The sequence below is a fragment of the Elaeis guineensis genome, chromosome 1 (genome assembly GCF_000442705.2).
Source record: "Elaeis guineensis isolate ETL-2024a chromosome 1, EG11, whole genome shotgun sequence".
In the NCBI taxonomy this organism is placed as follows: domain Eukaryota; kingdom Viridiplantae; phylum Streptophyta; class Magnoliopsida; order Arecales; family Arecaceae; genus Elaeis; species Elaeis guineensis.
Window position 1 is genome coordinate 115,382,358 of NC_025993.2, and position 14,315 is coordinate 115,396,672.

General features: G+C 36.6%; 2 protein-coding genes across 2 annotated transcripts; both read left to right on the plus strand.

The window, feature by feature from the left end:
• Positions 1-5,103: 5,103 nt before the first annotated feature.
• LOC105037438 (cytochrome P450 71A1) lies at positions 5,104-7,102 on the plus strand. Its single transcript, XM_010913102.2, has 2 exons — positions 5,104-6,053; positions 6,263-7,102. The coding sequence occupies exons 1-2, from the start codon at positions 5,169-5,171 to the stop codon at positions 6,848-6,850; spliced, it is 1,473 nt and encodes a 490-aa protein (XP_010911404.2). The 5' UTR covers positions 5,104-5,168; the 3' UTR covers positions 6,851-7,102.
• A 4,811-nt stretch (positions 7,103-11,913) lies between these two features.
• On the plus strand, positions 11,914-13,440 carry LOC105038821 (myb-related protein 315-like). The gene is made up of 3 exons (XM_010914727.2): positions 11,914-12,046; positions 12,444-12,573; positions 12,730-13,440. Exons 1-3 carry the CDS (start codon positions 11,914-11,916, stop codon positions 13,280-13,282), a joined length of 816 nt encoding a protein of 271 aa, XP_010913029.1. The 3' UTR covers positions 13,283-13,440.
• The last annotated feature ends 875 nt before the right edge of the window (positions 13,441-14,315 follow it).

Sequence of the window (14,315 nt, forward strand, 5' to 3'; positions counted from 1 at the left end):
GATCACCATATAATTTCTGTAACCGAGAAGGGACTCCCGAAAGGAGTCCACTTCTTCTCGCCGATCCCGTCGGAGAACGGACTCCTGGAGGCCCTTCGGCCATTGGACGACTCCTCTCTTATCCAATGAATTCCGATCCACCACCGATGAAAACCCTTGAGATATGAAGATTTCTTTTCCATCGGTGTGCCCCAGCGAGTTGCCGCCGATTTGGCACCGGAAGTGATGTAATCCGCCCTGATTTCCCCTTCACCGAGTCCCATGGTCGTCGTTGACGGCATCATCATCTCGATTTGCTGCTGGACATCGCCGGATTTGGTTGAAGAACCGGCTGGCCTGCTTTGGTATTTTCTTTCCCCTGCTTTTCCTTCTCTCTCTTCTCTTGCTGAGCCCGCTGCCGTCGTGAAACACGGACAGCTCGAGCTGCCAAGTGCCGGAGCCTGCAGGGTTGCTGCCGTCATGGGCCGCCGCTGTGGGGGTGGCGGACCTAGAACCCTTCCCCGGTTTTTTTTTTTTTTTTCCTTCTTGTTCTCCCTTCCTTTTCCTCATCGCCGGCTGACCGCCGTCGCTGGTGATTCTGCGGCTGAGCGCCGCCACCACTCTCCCTCCTCAACTCTCTCTCTCTCTCCTCAACTTTCTCTCTCTTTACCTGGTCTATCGAGAGTCCGAGAGTCATAATTTGTGGACCCAGGATGAGCTCAGTGTGATGTCCTGGATTGGTTTCATAGGTGCCCATCCTTTTGGCCTCCGCCCTAACCATCATCAGCTATCCACCAATTCATCATCGACAATCTCTCCTGACTTGTTACGGTTGCCTTTACTGGACGTCTATTCATCGAAGTTGGGAATTTGGTTACGCTATTCTAAATGATTAAAGCCACTGGTTGTCGGTTTCTAATCAGCCTCATTCTTATCGTGACTCTTATTTTTATGATTAATATTGATATTATATAAAAATATGATTGATTGGATAAAAAATATTAAAAAAAAATTTATACTCGTTTGCCAATCAAAATACGATTGATAGCTGACAATCTATCCAGATTACTAATAATTTAAAATAAATTTATTAAATTATTATGTTTGATATATTATTTTAAGTGATAATTCAAATTATCTTGATAATCTAGATTATCTCTCGGGAGACAATCTAAATAATTTTGAGAAGACGTGACTATTCAGATTATCACTTATTTGATAATATTATAAAAAAAAATTTTGAATAAAATTATCTCTCAAAAAAATTCACACAAAACCCACCCCTCCACCCTCTCTCCTGATGGCTCTCCCCCTCGCCTTCTTCTTCAACTCTCCCATACCCTCGATCGCCTCCCCTCTACCCGTACCCTTATCATCTTCGATTATGGCTCCCACTTCTATGCTGGTATTGACTTCTCCTCTCTCACCTCCATCACTACCCCCTCTCCTCCGACGATCCAATAGCCGTCCCAAGTTTCGAAAGACAACCATCGTCGAATATGGGAACACCATTGATTTAGCACTCACAGGGCGGCGGGCCTTGACGTTAGAGGCCAAGGCAATAGGGCTCATCTCAAGGATTTTTCTTTTTTAACTGTCAGACATATTTTGAAAATTTTGATTTAAATTTAGAAAATAAAATCAAACTCTTTCTCAGTAATTCAAAATTCTATAAAGTTTTATAAGGATATTTTTGAAATTTAATTTCACATTATCAGTAATTTAATTGTCATACTAAATATGTTAATCAAGATTTTCAGTAATTTTACTGTAATATTATCTGTGTATACCAAGCACAGTAATCAATATTACTGATAATTTAATAGTGACAATCTATCTTGAAAGCAATCAGATTACTTTCCAAGATTACCTGACGATGCACCAAATGCAACCTCAAGATAAGGCCCTAATTTATTTAATTATTTAATTTTAATATAAGAATTAAAAAATTAGATTTAAAATTAATTTGGATATTAAAGCTTTGAAATTAAAATACTAGTAATAATTTATTATTTTTTTATGTTGATGGTTGATTGAAGATGAGTTTGAACTATATTGATTGAGGGACATGCTAGGCACGGACTCATAAATATTGTGATCGAGTTTGTTGTTACTAAAGATAAAAATCTCTATACATGATCATCATTATATGTACTATTTACATTGTTGGAATCACATTAATAGATTTATCTTATTTGAAATACTATTGTTCCTATATGATTTTTTAGTACAAATATATTATATGTTAACTATATATATATACCAGTGATTAATGATATGATTATATGCTTATGATATGCTTATCTTGATTATACTATGAACTGTAATTGATGTACTAAAATTAACATGTAATAATTGGATAGAAAAGATATGGTTTGGAGTAACCTCATCATGTGGATAGTCGGATAGCTGGTAAAGAGTTTATACCTGAAATAGCTTCTATGAGCTAATGTATGGGATAGCCAGCCAGGAGTTTATACTTAGAATAGCTTCTACAAACTTATGTATAAAGCTTATGCCTGAGACAACCTCTACAAGCTTACACATGAAATTGCCTCTAAGAGCTTATATCTGGGATAGCCTCTACGAACTTATACATGAAAATTTGATCAGTAATGGACTGGAGCATAATTTTTGTTAGTCCAAAATACAAAAAAAAAAATTAAGAAATTTAAAATTGTGATAAGAGAAACAAATGATAAGATATAAAACTAATGCTAAATAAAAGATTTTACTGGTTGACATATAGTGACGCACCTCTTTTGACAAGATAGATATTTAATATACATATTTATATGAATATTTGAGCTGTTCTGAATATTTAATATAAGATTTCATATTTTGTTGCTTATTATTATTTTTAAATTATACTATTATATTGGTGTGGATGTGCGAAGATTCTTACTAGACTATAAAGCTCACAATCCTTCCTCTCTTTTTTTTCAGAATTATAGTATGCTTGTACTTGGCTAAGATTAGGATCATGATTTGAAAAAATTGATTAGATAGAGCATCATCAATATCAATTGGATAATCAAATTTATAAATTATATAAGATTCAATATTTATTAATTTGAAATATTTGTTATGAATCAATATCAATAGTATTCTTGGTATTTTGAGAATGTAGCCAATATTAACCTTTTGCATATCCTTTAGGATCTTACCATAGGTAGTGTGCCGCTGCCAACCTGAGTATTGGGTTCGGGATGTAATAGATTAGATGAATTTCTTTTTGATGATGCTATTGTTAAATAACTAAAAGCATGATTTCTAGTTTTATATACACCACAAATAACGGATGCCCGCTGTGCTTTCAAACATTTAAGCTCTTAGTTTTCTTGAAAGGACACTTCGAAATTAATACATAAAAAATCTTTCGCGATACGTCATGCTATACTCAAACATAAGCTGTAGTAAGTTAGCTGGTTTCACTTAGATAATTCATCCAGTGCTTGTTTTCCAAATAGGACCAGCCTCCTCTTCCTCATGGTGAATCCTATTCTTGTGTCATGCACTGCACACGAGACATCAAACTGTAGAGCTTTAGGCAAGGTCGAAAACTTCATTCAACCATGTCCAGCGGGCATTGATATACTTGGATGATACGCCCTCCCCAAGGTGTATCATATCACCTTCTTGTCAATTTTCTACTGCATTTGTTTCAGGTTTCAGGTTTTTGTATGATAACGTGGTTGATTCTTCATCGACACCTAAGTCTCAAGGTCCCCTTATGGATGATTTCGGGCAAAAGAATGGTGAAAATCTATTAAAAATTTCAGAAAATATTAAGATTAATGAATAATCTCTTCCTTGGAATCTCAAATTTATTGTTCCCATGGCTCATTTAGTAATAGTAACATATCCTTGTCAAGCTTCCGTATCTCCTCCATCGTTGCCACGTGAGCTGAAATGTTGACATCCACCAAGGCATTTGTCATGAAAGTCAGTGTCATCCTGTCTTCTCGTACATAATCTAATCATTTCGATCTTGTTGGCTGAAGATTCTTTGGAAGTTACAAGCAATTAAAAGTTAGAGTAATACGTCGAGTCTTTTTCTGAGTAATATAAAAAAAAAAATTTAATTATCAAAATAATTTAAATTTATATTTATTGATCGATTTGATATAAAAATAATAAAAAAATAATATTTTATCATACCACGTCACCTCTTCATTTTCCCCTCATTTTCCACGTTGGCGAGGCGAGGAAAAAAAAAAAAAAAATCATTTGGTACGGTGTTTTTAAAAACGCCATTTCAAACGGTATTTTTAAAAACGTCATATCATTTGACGCTTTTAATTATTTTTCAAAAAAAAAATTATAATTATAATTTTAAATTTATAAAAAAATAAAAATTATAATTTTGATAAAAATAAAAAATTATCATTTCAAATTAGTATCTTCATTTCAAATTATCTTTTTAAAAAAAATTATAAAAAATAATTATAAAAAAATTAAAAATATCATAAAAAAGTATTGAAAAAAATAGAAATTATAATTCAAAATGTTAAGAAAATAAAAATTTTAATTTTAATTCAAATAAAAATTATCATTTCAAATTACAATCTCTTTTGAAATTAACTTTTTTTTAAATATCATAAAAAAATTAAAAAATATTAAAAAAATAATTAAATTTCTATACCAATTTACAATTGGACATTGTTCCTCTAATCTCTATACCAATTTACAATTGTAAGTTGGTTATAGCTTCCCTTTCAGAGTAAAATGCCACTACAATTGAAAGATGTGTACTTTGATAATGACGTAAAATCAATTTTTTATCTTCTCCTCCTCAGAGAAGAAATCAGGAAAAGTTGTAGTAGCATTTCACTACCCTCATCAGCTGGTCGGGCCATAGTGTGAAAATTCTTTTATCTGATTCTGGTTGTGTCCAAATTCATGCATCATGTTTTGAAGACTAGCTTGGAATTTTCTGATCACCATCAGATAACAAGGCTATAGGGCACAAATCATGCATCCATTTAATAATGATTCTGGTTATGTCCACATCATGTTTTGAAGATAGCTTGGAATTTTCTGATCACCACCAGAAAAGAAGTCTGTGGCACATATTTAATAACTCCTGAAATACTAAGAATCCATAATAGATTGTCCTCTCTGGGACCAGGGCTGCTGCAAATAAGATCAACCTCCAACTCTTTGCCTTGCTCTGCCTCCTAGTAATAATGGATATCTGCATCATATCCTCATGGCTTCTTTTTGTCACGCTTGCCTTCCTTCTTCTTTCTTTCAGATACAAAAGAATGGAACAACGAAAGGCGGTGTACAGACTCCCTCCTGGCCCAAAGAAGCTTCCCTTAATTGGGAACTTGCACCAACTTGGCAGGCTGCCTCATCACTCTTTATGGCAACTCTCTCAAAAATATGGCCCTCTCATGTATTTAGAACTAGGGAGCGTGCCAACAGTCGTAGTCTCATCTGCTGAGATGGCCAGAGAAGTAATGAAAACTCATGATCTCGACTTCTGCTCGAGGCCCCGTCTTGTTGCTACCAGTAAAGTTTCTTACAATTGCTTGGATATCAGCTTCTCACCCTATGGTGAATATTGGAGAGAGATGAGAAAGATATGCATCATCGAACTTTTCAGTGCCAAGAGGGTGCAATCATTTCAATTTATAAGGGAAGAAGAGATTTCACTAATGATCAATAGCATCTCCCACTCTTCAGCAACTCCTATAAATCTCAGTAAGCTGACGATGACACTGGCAAATAATATAATTTGCAGAGTTGCGATGGGTAAGAAGTATCAAGAAGGTGATCATGAGAAGGGTATATTTCACAAGCTTCTCCTCGAAGCACAGGCATTATTCAGCAGTTTTTATATTGCAGACTTCTTCCCATCAATAGGCTGGATGGACAAGCTGACAGGACTTGCAGGTAGGCTCGAGAAGAACTGTGCTATGCTTGATGTGTTCTATGAGCAGGTCATCAGGGAGCACCTTGACCCCAAGAGGATGAGACCCGAACATGAAGACATAGTTGATGTATTGCTTCGGTTACAAAAGGATGGAAGCCATCTAACGAAAGACCACATAAAAGCAGTGCTAATGGCATCTTTCTCACACCTTCATATTCTTCATCAAAATTTGAATAGTTAATTTGCTTTCGCTTCTTTGTTGCAAAAAGTTCCACTAAATCCACTACTTCTACTTAATTTTTGAACTGTACAAGGCTTAACTAGTCATGTCCTTTTTGAAGATTCTTGTGGAGTTTATTGAACTGTATTTTAAAGCGAACTTTGTTCTTCTCTTATGCATAGGATATCTTCATGGCTGGAACAGAAACAGCTTCGGCGACCTTAGTATGGGCTATGGCAGAGCTCGCAAGACACCCGAGACTGATGAAGAAAGCACAAGAAGAAATAAGAGCCTCTTTAGGAACTAAAGGAAAGGTGGAAGAAGGAGATCTTCACCAGCTTCGGTACCTCAAGTCTGTGGTCAAAGAAACACTGAGGCTGCACTCTCCTGTCCCATTACTGCTTCCTCGTGAGTCCATAAGACACTCTAGGATTCATGGATATGATATCCCGCCGAACACAAGAGTGTTTGTCAATGCTTGGGGGATAGGAAAAGATCCTAAATCATGGGATGACCCTGAAGAGTTCATTCCTGAGAGATTCATGGATAGTTCTATCGACTACAAAGGCCATAACTTCGAGCTGATACCATTCGGTTCTGGTCGAAGAATCTGCCCTGCACTGAATTTGGGGACTTTGACAGTGGAGCTAGCACTTGCGAGTATGTTATACCATTTCGACTGGGAAGTGCCTGTTGGGATGAGCACAGAAGACGTTGACATGAATGAAGCGCCAGGACTTGTGGACATAAGAGTTCTCTTCACCTTGTAGCCATAAACCACATCATGAAATAGCCATAAATCATGTAAGTTATAGTGCCTGTCATCTGCTCCTGTAAAATTTGGTAAAAGAAGAGTTTGCAGAACCAAGGGAAGATTATGTGCACGAGATTTTGTGATTTGTAAATATCATGGCTAGAGTTAGAATGCTCTAAACACAGAGAAAAATCTTTGCTTGGAATATGCATGTGTCGAGCTTTCATCTATAAAATTTGAAAGGATTGATGTTGTTTCAAGTGATCAATTTTGCTCCAGATTGATTTGATCATAAACATTAGCATGCTTATGTGGGGAAAGATCAAGCATTATTCTATAACCCCCGCTAGAAATGACTGTACACCAATAACGATAACCCACTGATAGGACAGTACATAACTATTTGAGAATTCATAATCATATTCTTAAATTATTTTTTTTAAATTATAATTTTTAAAATATATGCAAATAAATAAAAATTGAAAGATATTAAATAGATTTAAAGAGTCATAGCCAATAAATAAATTATTAATAGTGAAACAATCATATAATCATTCTTTTCATAACAAACATGCAGGCTTCACAAATATGAAGTTCATAGTTCGTAAAGATCATAATATTAATATTTATAAAATTATATTTTTCATAACAATATATATTTTGCAAGACATCGTATGCTTAATTTTTAATTTAAAAAATATAAAATCATCAATATTTAATATATTTTTTATATTTTATAAAATTTTAAAATTAAAAATAATTAATAATTTAAAAATTAATAAAAATCTATATTATATTTATCTTCAAATTCAACTATGGAATCCTTGAAATTATTCAAAACTATTAAAATCCATAACCAACAACTTCAAAACCCAAAATAAGTTAAAATTGCCAAATGATCCAATTTGGGTATCGGAGGGTGTGTGGGTTCCACCCCAATTAGGACGAACGAAGGACAAGGCTGGCCGGGCAGCAACGTCCGACTTCCCGAGCCGATTTGAATAGAATGAACTCAACTTAATCAAGACCAATTATGGTTTAGATAACACATGATGATGACCGGATTACAAAGGTATCCGCAAGGATCGGATCAGGGTAATGGGTCCATGGCAGCTACCCTTTTCCAAGGGTTAGATCAGATAAAGAGAGAAAGAGAGTGGAGAGAGAAAAAACAAGAGGCTTTTTGTTTTCTTCTCCAGCAAGACAGGGGAAGAAGGGGGTGGACTGCGGCTGTGGTCCGGCAGGCTGGCAGCCGGCGACGGCGACCGACCGGCGAGAGTCGCAGAAATCAGCCAAAAACCGGGGCGAACGGGGCCCTTTGCTTGACCGTTCTCGGGTCCCAGCCCGCTCTCCGGCGGCTGGGGCTCCGCTTCCAGCCAGAGGCCGGTGCATGGGAGAGGCTGAGGCCCTCGGCGACGACCGCTGGTGGTGGAAACGGCCGGGTAAAGAAAGGAAAATTTGCCAAAACAGGGGACGCAAACAGAGGGTTTTCGGCCATTGATTCCGGCGGATTTCTCAACCAGCGGTGAGCTCCAACGTAAGGGGAGATGAGGAGAAGGATAAGCGAGGAGATCGAGTTCTTACCTCGACTCCGGCGGGGCGTGGAAGCCAGCATGGTTAAGGTTGTATTTGTATTTGTACAAAATAAAAGAGTGAAAAACCTAAGCAAAATAGCAATAGACCCCACTTGAGGACTCAAGTTGGAAACAACATGATCAGTATGGTTAAGGTTGTTTTCTTATGGGCTCATAAAAGAAATATGGCAGAGACCCTTTTTTTGTGTGTGTGGCGGTGTGTTCATGGAACATATAATCCCTAAAGCAATATGGCAGAACATTCTCCAATAATACCTTCCCCCCTGAACCACTGGAAACGCACACTTTTCGTCCTTTAGGTGATAGATTAGATTTCCTTCGCTTTGGGCTGCCTTCAAAGTTAAAATGACACTAAATGGTTTGGAAGATGGTATTAAATGATTTGTAGGTTCTATACAAAAAAAAAAAAAAAATGTAGTTTCCTGTTTCTCAAAAGAATATTCAAAATGGGTTCAAGTTGGATATGGGTAATGATACGTCCACTCCGAATTCAATAGATATAACTTAGACTCATTTGGTGCATCACTAGGCCATCTTGGAAGATAATGTAGATTGTCTTCAATATAGATTATCATCATTAAATTGTCAGTAAGGTTAATTACTGTATTTGGTCTAGCAGGTAATGTTGCAGTAAAATTATTGAAAATCTTGATTGACATACTTGATATGACAATTAGATTATCGATAATGTGAAATCAAATTCTCAAAATATCTCTAGTAATTTTTCCTGTATTCTTCTTTTTCCTTGATAAAAGTGGTGGAAGTGGTGTGGTGTAATAGTGACACGGAGAAGTGGCAGACTGAGGGTATGAGAAACCACGAGCACTAGGGGTTGGAGGGGGCGGACGCATGGGAGCCATCGGAGTGATGGGGACGAGCATGGAGGAGCCACGAGGGGATGGTAGGGGGATGAAAACGGAGGAGCCACAGACAGACAGAGAGAAATGAAGGAGCTGTGGGCGAAGCACGCAGCAGAGGGGGTGGGGGGAGGAGAAGGGAGGATTGGGTGATGGGTTTTATTGATTTTTTTTAGAGATAATTTTATCCAAAATTTTTATTGCAATATTGTTAAAAAAGTGGTAATCTGAATATCAACCCTCCCCAAGGTAATCTAGATTGTCTCATGAGAACAATCTGAATTATCAAGTAATCTACATTACCATCCAAAAAGTATAGTAAATACAACAATCCAATTGGCCACTTTAAATTACCAGCAATCTGGATAGATTGCCGGCCTCCAAATGCAACCTCAATGTAAATCCTATTTCAAATTTACAAATATTTTATGATATTTATATGATAAGTTCCTTATCCAACCCAATCACTCTTATCTACGTGATCCGACCCGACCTGCACCTCTATTTGATCAGATTCAATGCAGGTATGGGTAATAAGATTTTTAATTATCAAGCAAATATGGATATTGGCCGATCTAATCCGTACCGATCTGTTGCCATCCCAAGGATATCAATGTTAGTATTCAACTAGCTAAAATGTTTACTAATTAATAACTTTGTTCATGAATATTGATATTGATATTGAAAATAAACAAATTAGAATTGTAAATAGTAACTAAGTTATTTATAGTTATTTTTACATGCTTATATTTTGCACTAAAAAGTGAGCTAGCATGCATTTCTCAAACTTGGTTGGAAACAACTTTAAATTCAATGCTTTTCCTATCTTTTTCCATCTTTTTCCTTTTTGAGGCAGAAAGTTAACTCTAATGCTTTGTGAGTTTATGCTCTTGTTTAGTTTGTTTGCCATGTGAGCCCTTATTGAGCCATATATCGTGCCAAGTTTGAGCTTCAAGGATGACTCACTCATTTCCTTAGCCTCTTGCTTTCATAATGTAGCTGTAAATTTCCAAGAGTAAAAGATTTGAGCCAACATTCTTTCCCTTTCTGAATGAAACTTGTATAAGCTCCAATTCATTGCTCCACTTAAATTTAAACCTCTATTTCTTTAGCATCCAATTTGGTGTCTGATCCAGCTAACAAGGTATATTTGTTCTCCAACCACAGACAACCTTCATAATATGACCAGATTTCTATGTCTATATCTCCATGCATCAAACACATCAATCTGAAAGGAAAGGACCGACCTCCCCATAATTTTTGGGAGATATCGAGCTGGGATTCAAGGATGGATAATAGTTAGACATACATGAAGGGGATTAAGGAATGGCCAAGCTCAAGCTGCTGCATAAGTGCTGCTACTCAATGTCATCATGAAACGAGGTGTCATATGGTTGGACCAGCCAACCAAAAATGTACATGTACTTGAATAACATAAACTTGTGTATGTCGGTCCATACTACGTTGTTAGGTTATACAAAAATGATTAACCTGACCCTATTCAAGCAAATGCCTTCTTACTCAAAAATCAAAGAAAGAAAACAAACTCTTCTAACTCAAGAACCAACCAACATATGAGGAGCATACTACAGTATTTATTTAGTCCCACTCGACTATACATCGAAGGAATCTTATATAGGATTAGAGAATCTAAATAATATCTTCCAACTAATTTTTCTGAATGAATTCTTTAGTTGTGACAAATAATATTTGAATACATCAAACCCATGACTATATAGACTAAAAGATATTGCAACACGAACCAATCGGTACTGACTATAGATCAATCATAATGCTTATGATTAAATTTGAATGGATTTAGATCCTACCTGATGAGAACGTCAAAATTTAAATGATGAGAGTACGTGAGAATCCATTCGGATATATATTTAGTCTTACATCAATAATACACTAGATAGAATTTGAATATTTATTCAGAATTAAAAAATTTAAATGATATTTTCAACTAATTTTTTTGAATAAGACCTTATGTACAATACAACCTAATTCAAATAATAATAGCCTATAACATTTGTCCAATTGGCTCGCCCCCAATCAAATATTAGGTTCTCTCCCCTTTCCATCCCATCGGATATGATCAGGAAAGAAAAATATGAAGTGGAATCTTAAAATGGGTAGCAGTATCTAAAGAGCAGCATCTTTAAAGATGCCTTTTAGGACACAGCCTCCCTAAACCCTCCCCCCTTCCCCGCCACTGTGACACAACTTGGAGACCACTTTTCCAAAGTTTCTGTAAAGAAAAGGTATGGGACTAAATGGACCTGGCTGCATGCATGCGTGCTCGGCAACCACCTCTCCTTTTTTATGCCCATCCAAAGAATCTTTCAACGAGACTTTCGAAGGTGATTTGTTTCGAGCCACTTTTGGTTTGGACAGTCCTCTATTCTATATGTCCGGCGAGCTCTGCGGGTTTGTGGACTGACTCCATTTGGTTTTAACCATTTCTTTAAGCTGGGCATGAACTGGCAAGAATCTTCGGTACTTGGGTCATAATACACCTTCTAAAGGGTGCTTCTCATGCACTAGCTGTCCACCCAAAGCTTGTGTGCTTGTTCTACTTGGTCCTCTCTCTCTCTCTCTCTCTCTCTCTCTCTAGCTCTCTGGCCATGGGGAGACAGCCGTGCTGCGATAAGATTGGATTGAAGAGAGGTCCATGGACAGTGGAGGAAGATCAGAAGCTCATCAACTTCATCATGAATAATGGGATACATTGTTGGCGTCTTGTTCCAAAGCTTGCTGGTATCTCTGTTGATTTCTTTGGTTAGCAATAAGTTTTATTGAAACCAGTCTACATGAGAGCAAAACGAGGGAGATTTATGAGCATGCTAGTTGGTTGGTTGCTTTTTGTAAATTCCATATCGAGGTTGATAGATTTTAGAACCTGGAAGATTAATGAGGCTTTCCATTCAAAAAATTAGCTTTCCCTTTTGGGAAGATCTTTTTGGCATGAATGAGGATTTAGAATCACTAGTTTTCATGAAACTTATTACAAACGAAAAAAAAAAAAACATGATGCATGCCTGCATTTGTGTGTACACCTCTGGTTACTTGCACATAATTTTGAGTTGAAATTAGTTCAGTGCAATTAGCTAAAAAGATGATGTGGATATGCTTGTGTTGTTGCCTTTTCGTGCAGGTTTGATGCGATGTGGAAAGAGCTGCAGGCTAAGATGGACTAATTACCTTCGGCCCGATCTTAAAAGAGGAGCATTCTCTGAGGATGAAGAGAACCAAATCATTCAACTCCATTCTTGCCTTGGTAACAGGTCTCCTCATTCAAGATTCTTCTCTGAGTCTTCATCTCAATTATCATGTTATCTTCTTGAGGCACAAATCATTTTATGTAAACATAGCAGCGAGGAACGAAGCATGTCGGTCACCAATCTTCCTTACATGACTTAAGGATATCTTATGCATGGCAGGTGGTCCAAGATAGCTTCATATTTCCCAGGCCGCACCGATAATGAAATCAAGAACCATTGGAATACTCGAATCAAGAAAAGATTGAAGCTCCTTGGTTTGGACCCTGTGACCCACAAGCCCATAGAACAGCCTGCAAAATATGACAGCTCAAGGAGTGACTGTGTTTCAGAATCTAATCCCTCGGAAGTCCAAGAAAAGAGCATGGAGATTATGGACATAGTTTCAAGCAGCCAAGAAGAACATTTGATGGATGATGAGAAACAAAAAGGCCAAGAAGAACATTTGATGAATGATGAGAAACAAAAGGAGGTCCAATTTGGCTCCAATAACACCATTGTTTTGCATGGGAATGGGATGTCATGGGAAAGCTTGGATGTTGAAGAGATGAAACCTCAGACCAACCCTTCAAGCAGCTTCAGCACTTCATTCTCCGTAGATGACACTGGTCATGCGGGTTCCAGTCTATGCTGGTTTGATACTATCGATTCTTTTCCTTCGTGGGAAGCATTGTATCCTCTTGAAGATGTCTTTCCATTTGGGAATTTCCCATAATTGTCATCCATTTTTTTTCATGTAAGAGTCCATGTGAGGCTTGTAAGTAGTCAATCAAAGCAAAGGGAGGAAAAGGAAAGCAATTATAAAAGAGAAACATATCTCAGTGGAAATTCTGTTATACTATGTAAGATGAAGAGTTTTAAACGTGAAGTATTTTAGTAAAATTCGATCCCACGATGTAACTTTGACTTCCAAATAACTTTTTCTCTTATTCTCAGCATTCTTGCAAAACCAATTTCTGGTATCCATTTGATTGGGTAAAAAAATAAATTAAAAATAAAAGATGAATCAAAGATCTACATACAGTTTTAGAGTATTTATACATTTACTGCACTTTTGTTGTTAAATATTAATTAGCAATTTCTGATAACCCCATAGTCCCTCCATTATTGCATGCACGATGTATACATGATCACCTTGAGTTTACGAAGAAAGCATAGATGCATCCTTGCCAAGTTGTGCTGACGAATTCTATCATACTTAATACCAGAATGTCAAATTTAATTGGCTGTTCTCTAAATATATATGACGATTACATTCACAATCTTGACACAGATGTTGAATTCATTGCTAAATCTATAAATTTGATAAACAAAGCCAAAAACAATCTGTTGGTTAAGTTTGGCTAATTAATACAGAAATACCTTAAATCCTAAATGACTGATTGGGTGAATTGAGTAGAGGTTGCAGAACCAAACTCATGTATTCTAAAAACTGCAGAAAGTTTATCAGCTTGACTCTTTCTCTCTCTTCCCCCATTCCCCTCATATGTGTGTGTGTGTGTGTGTGTGTGTGTTTATCTTTAAGTGCTTTGATTATACTGCACTATCACAAAATTTTGAGACCTTTCATATTATTTATGTAAATATCGATTTCATGAAAAAGATGTTTGCTTTGGTGTGTTTCAGCAATCGATAACATATATAAATTAATGGATATCTGGAAATTTATACTTTGGATAGAATTTTTTAAGCTTATAAGATTTCTCTCTTTCATTTACATTATGTTTCCAGATTTTCTTTTCCAAAGG

Excerpts from the sequence above, each read along its gene's own strand:
- LOC105037438 (XM_010913102.2), top strand. The coding sequence starts at position 5,169 with ATGGATATCTGCATCATATCCTCATGGCTTCTTTTTGTCACGCTTGCC. Across the intron at positions 6,054-6,262 it reads ACATAAAAGCAGTGCTAATG|GATATCTTCATGGCTGGAAC; the intron begins GCATCTTTCTCA and ends TCTTATGCATAG.
- LOC105038821 (XM_010914727.2), top strand. The coding sequence starts at position 11,914 with ATGGGGAGACAGCCGTGCTGCGATAAGATTGGATTGAAGAGAGGTCCA. Across the intron at positions 12,047-12,443 it reads TCTTGTTCCAAAGCTTGCTG|GTTTGATGCGATGTGGAAAG; the intron begins GTATCTCTGTTG and ends CTTTTCGTGCAG. Across the intron at positions 12,574-12,729 it reads CATTCTTGCCTTGGTAACAG|GTGGTCCAAGATAGCTTCAT; the intron begins GTCTCCTCATTC and ends TATGCATGGCAG.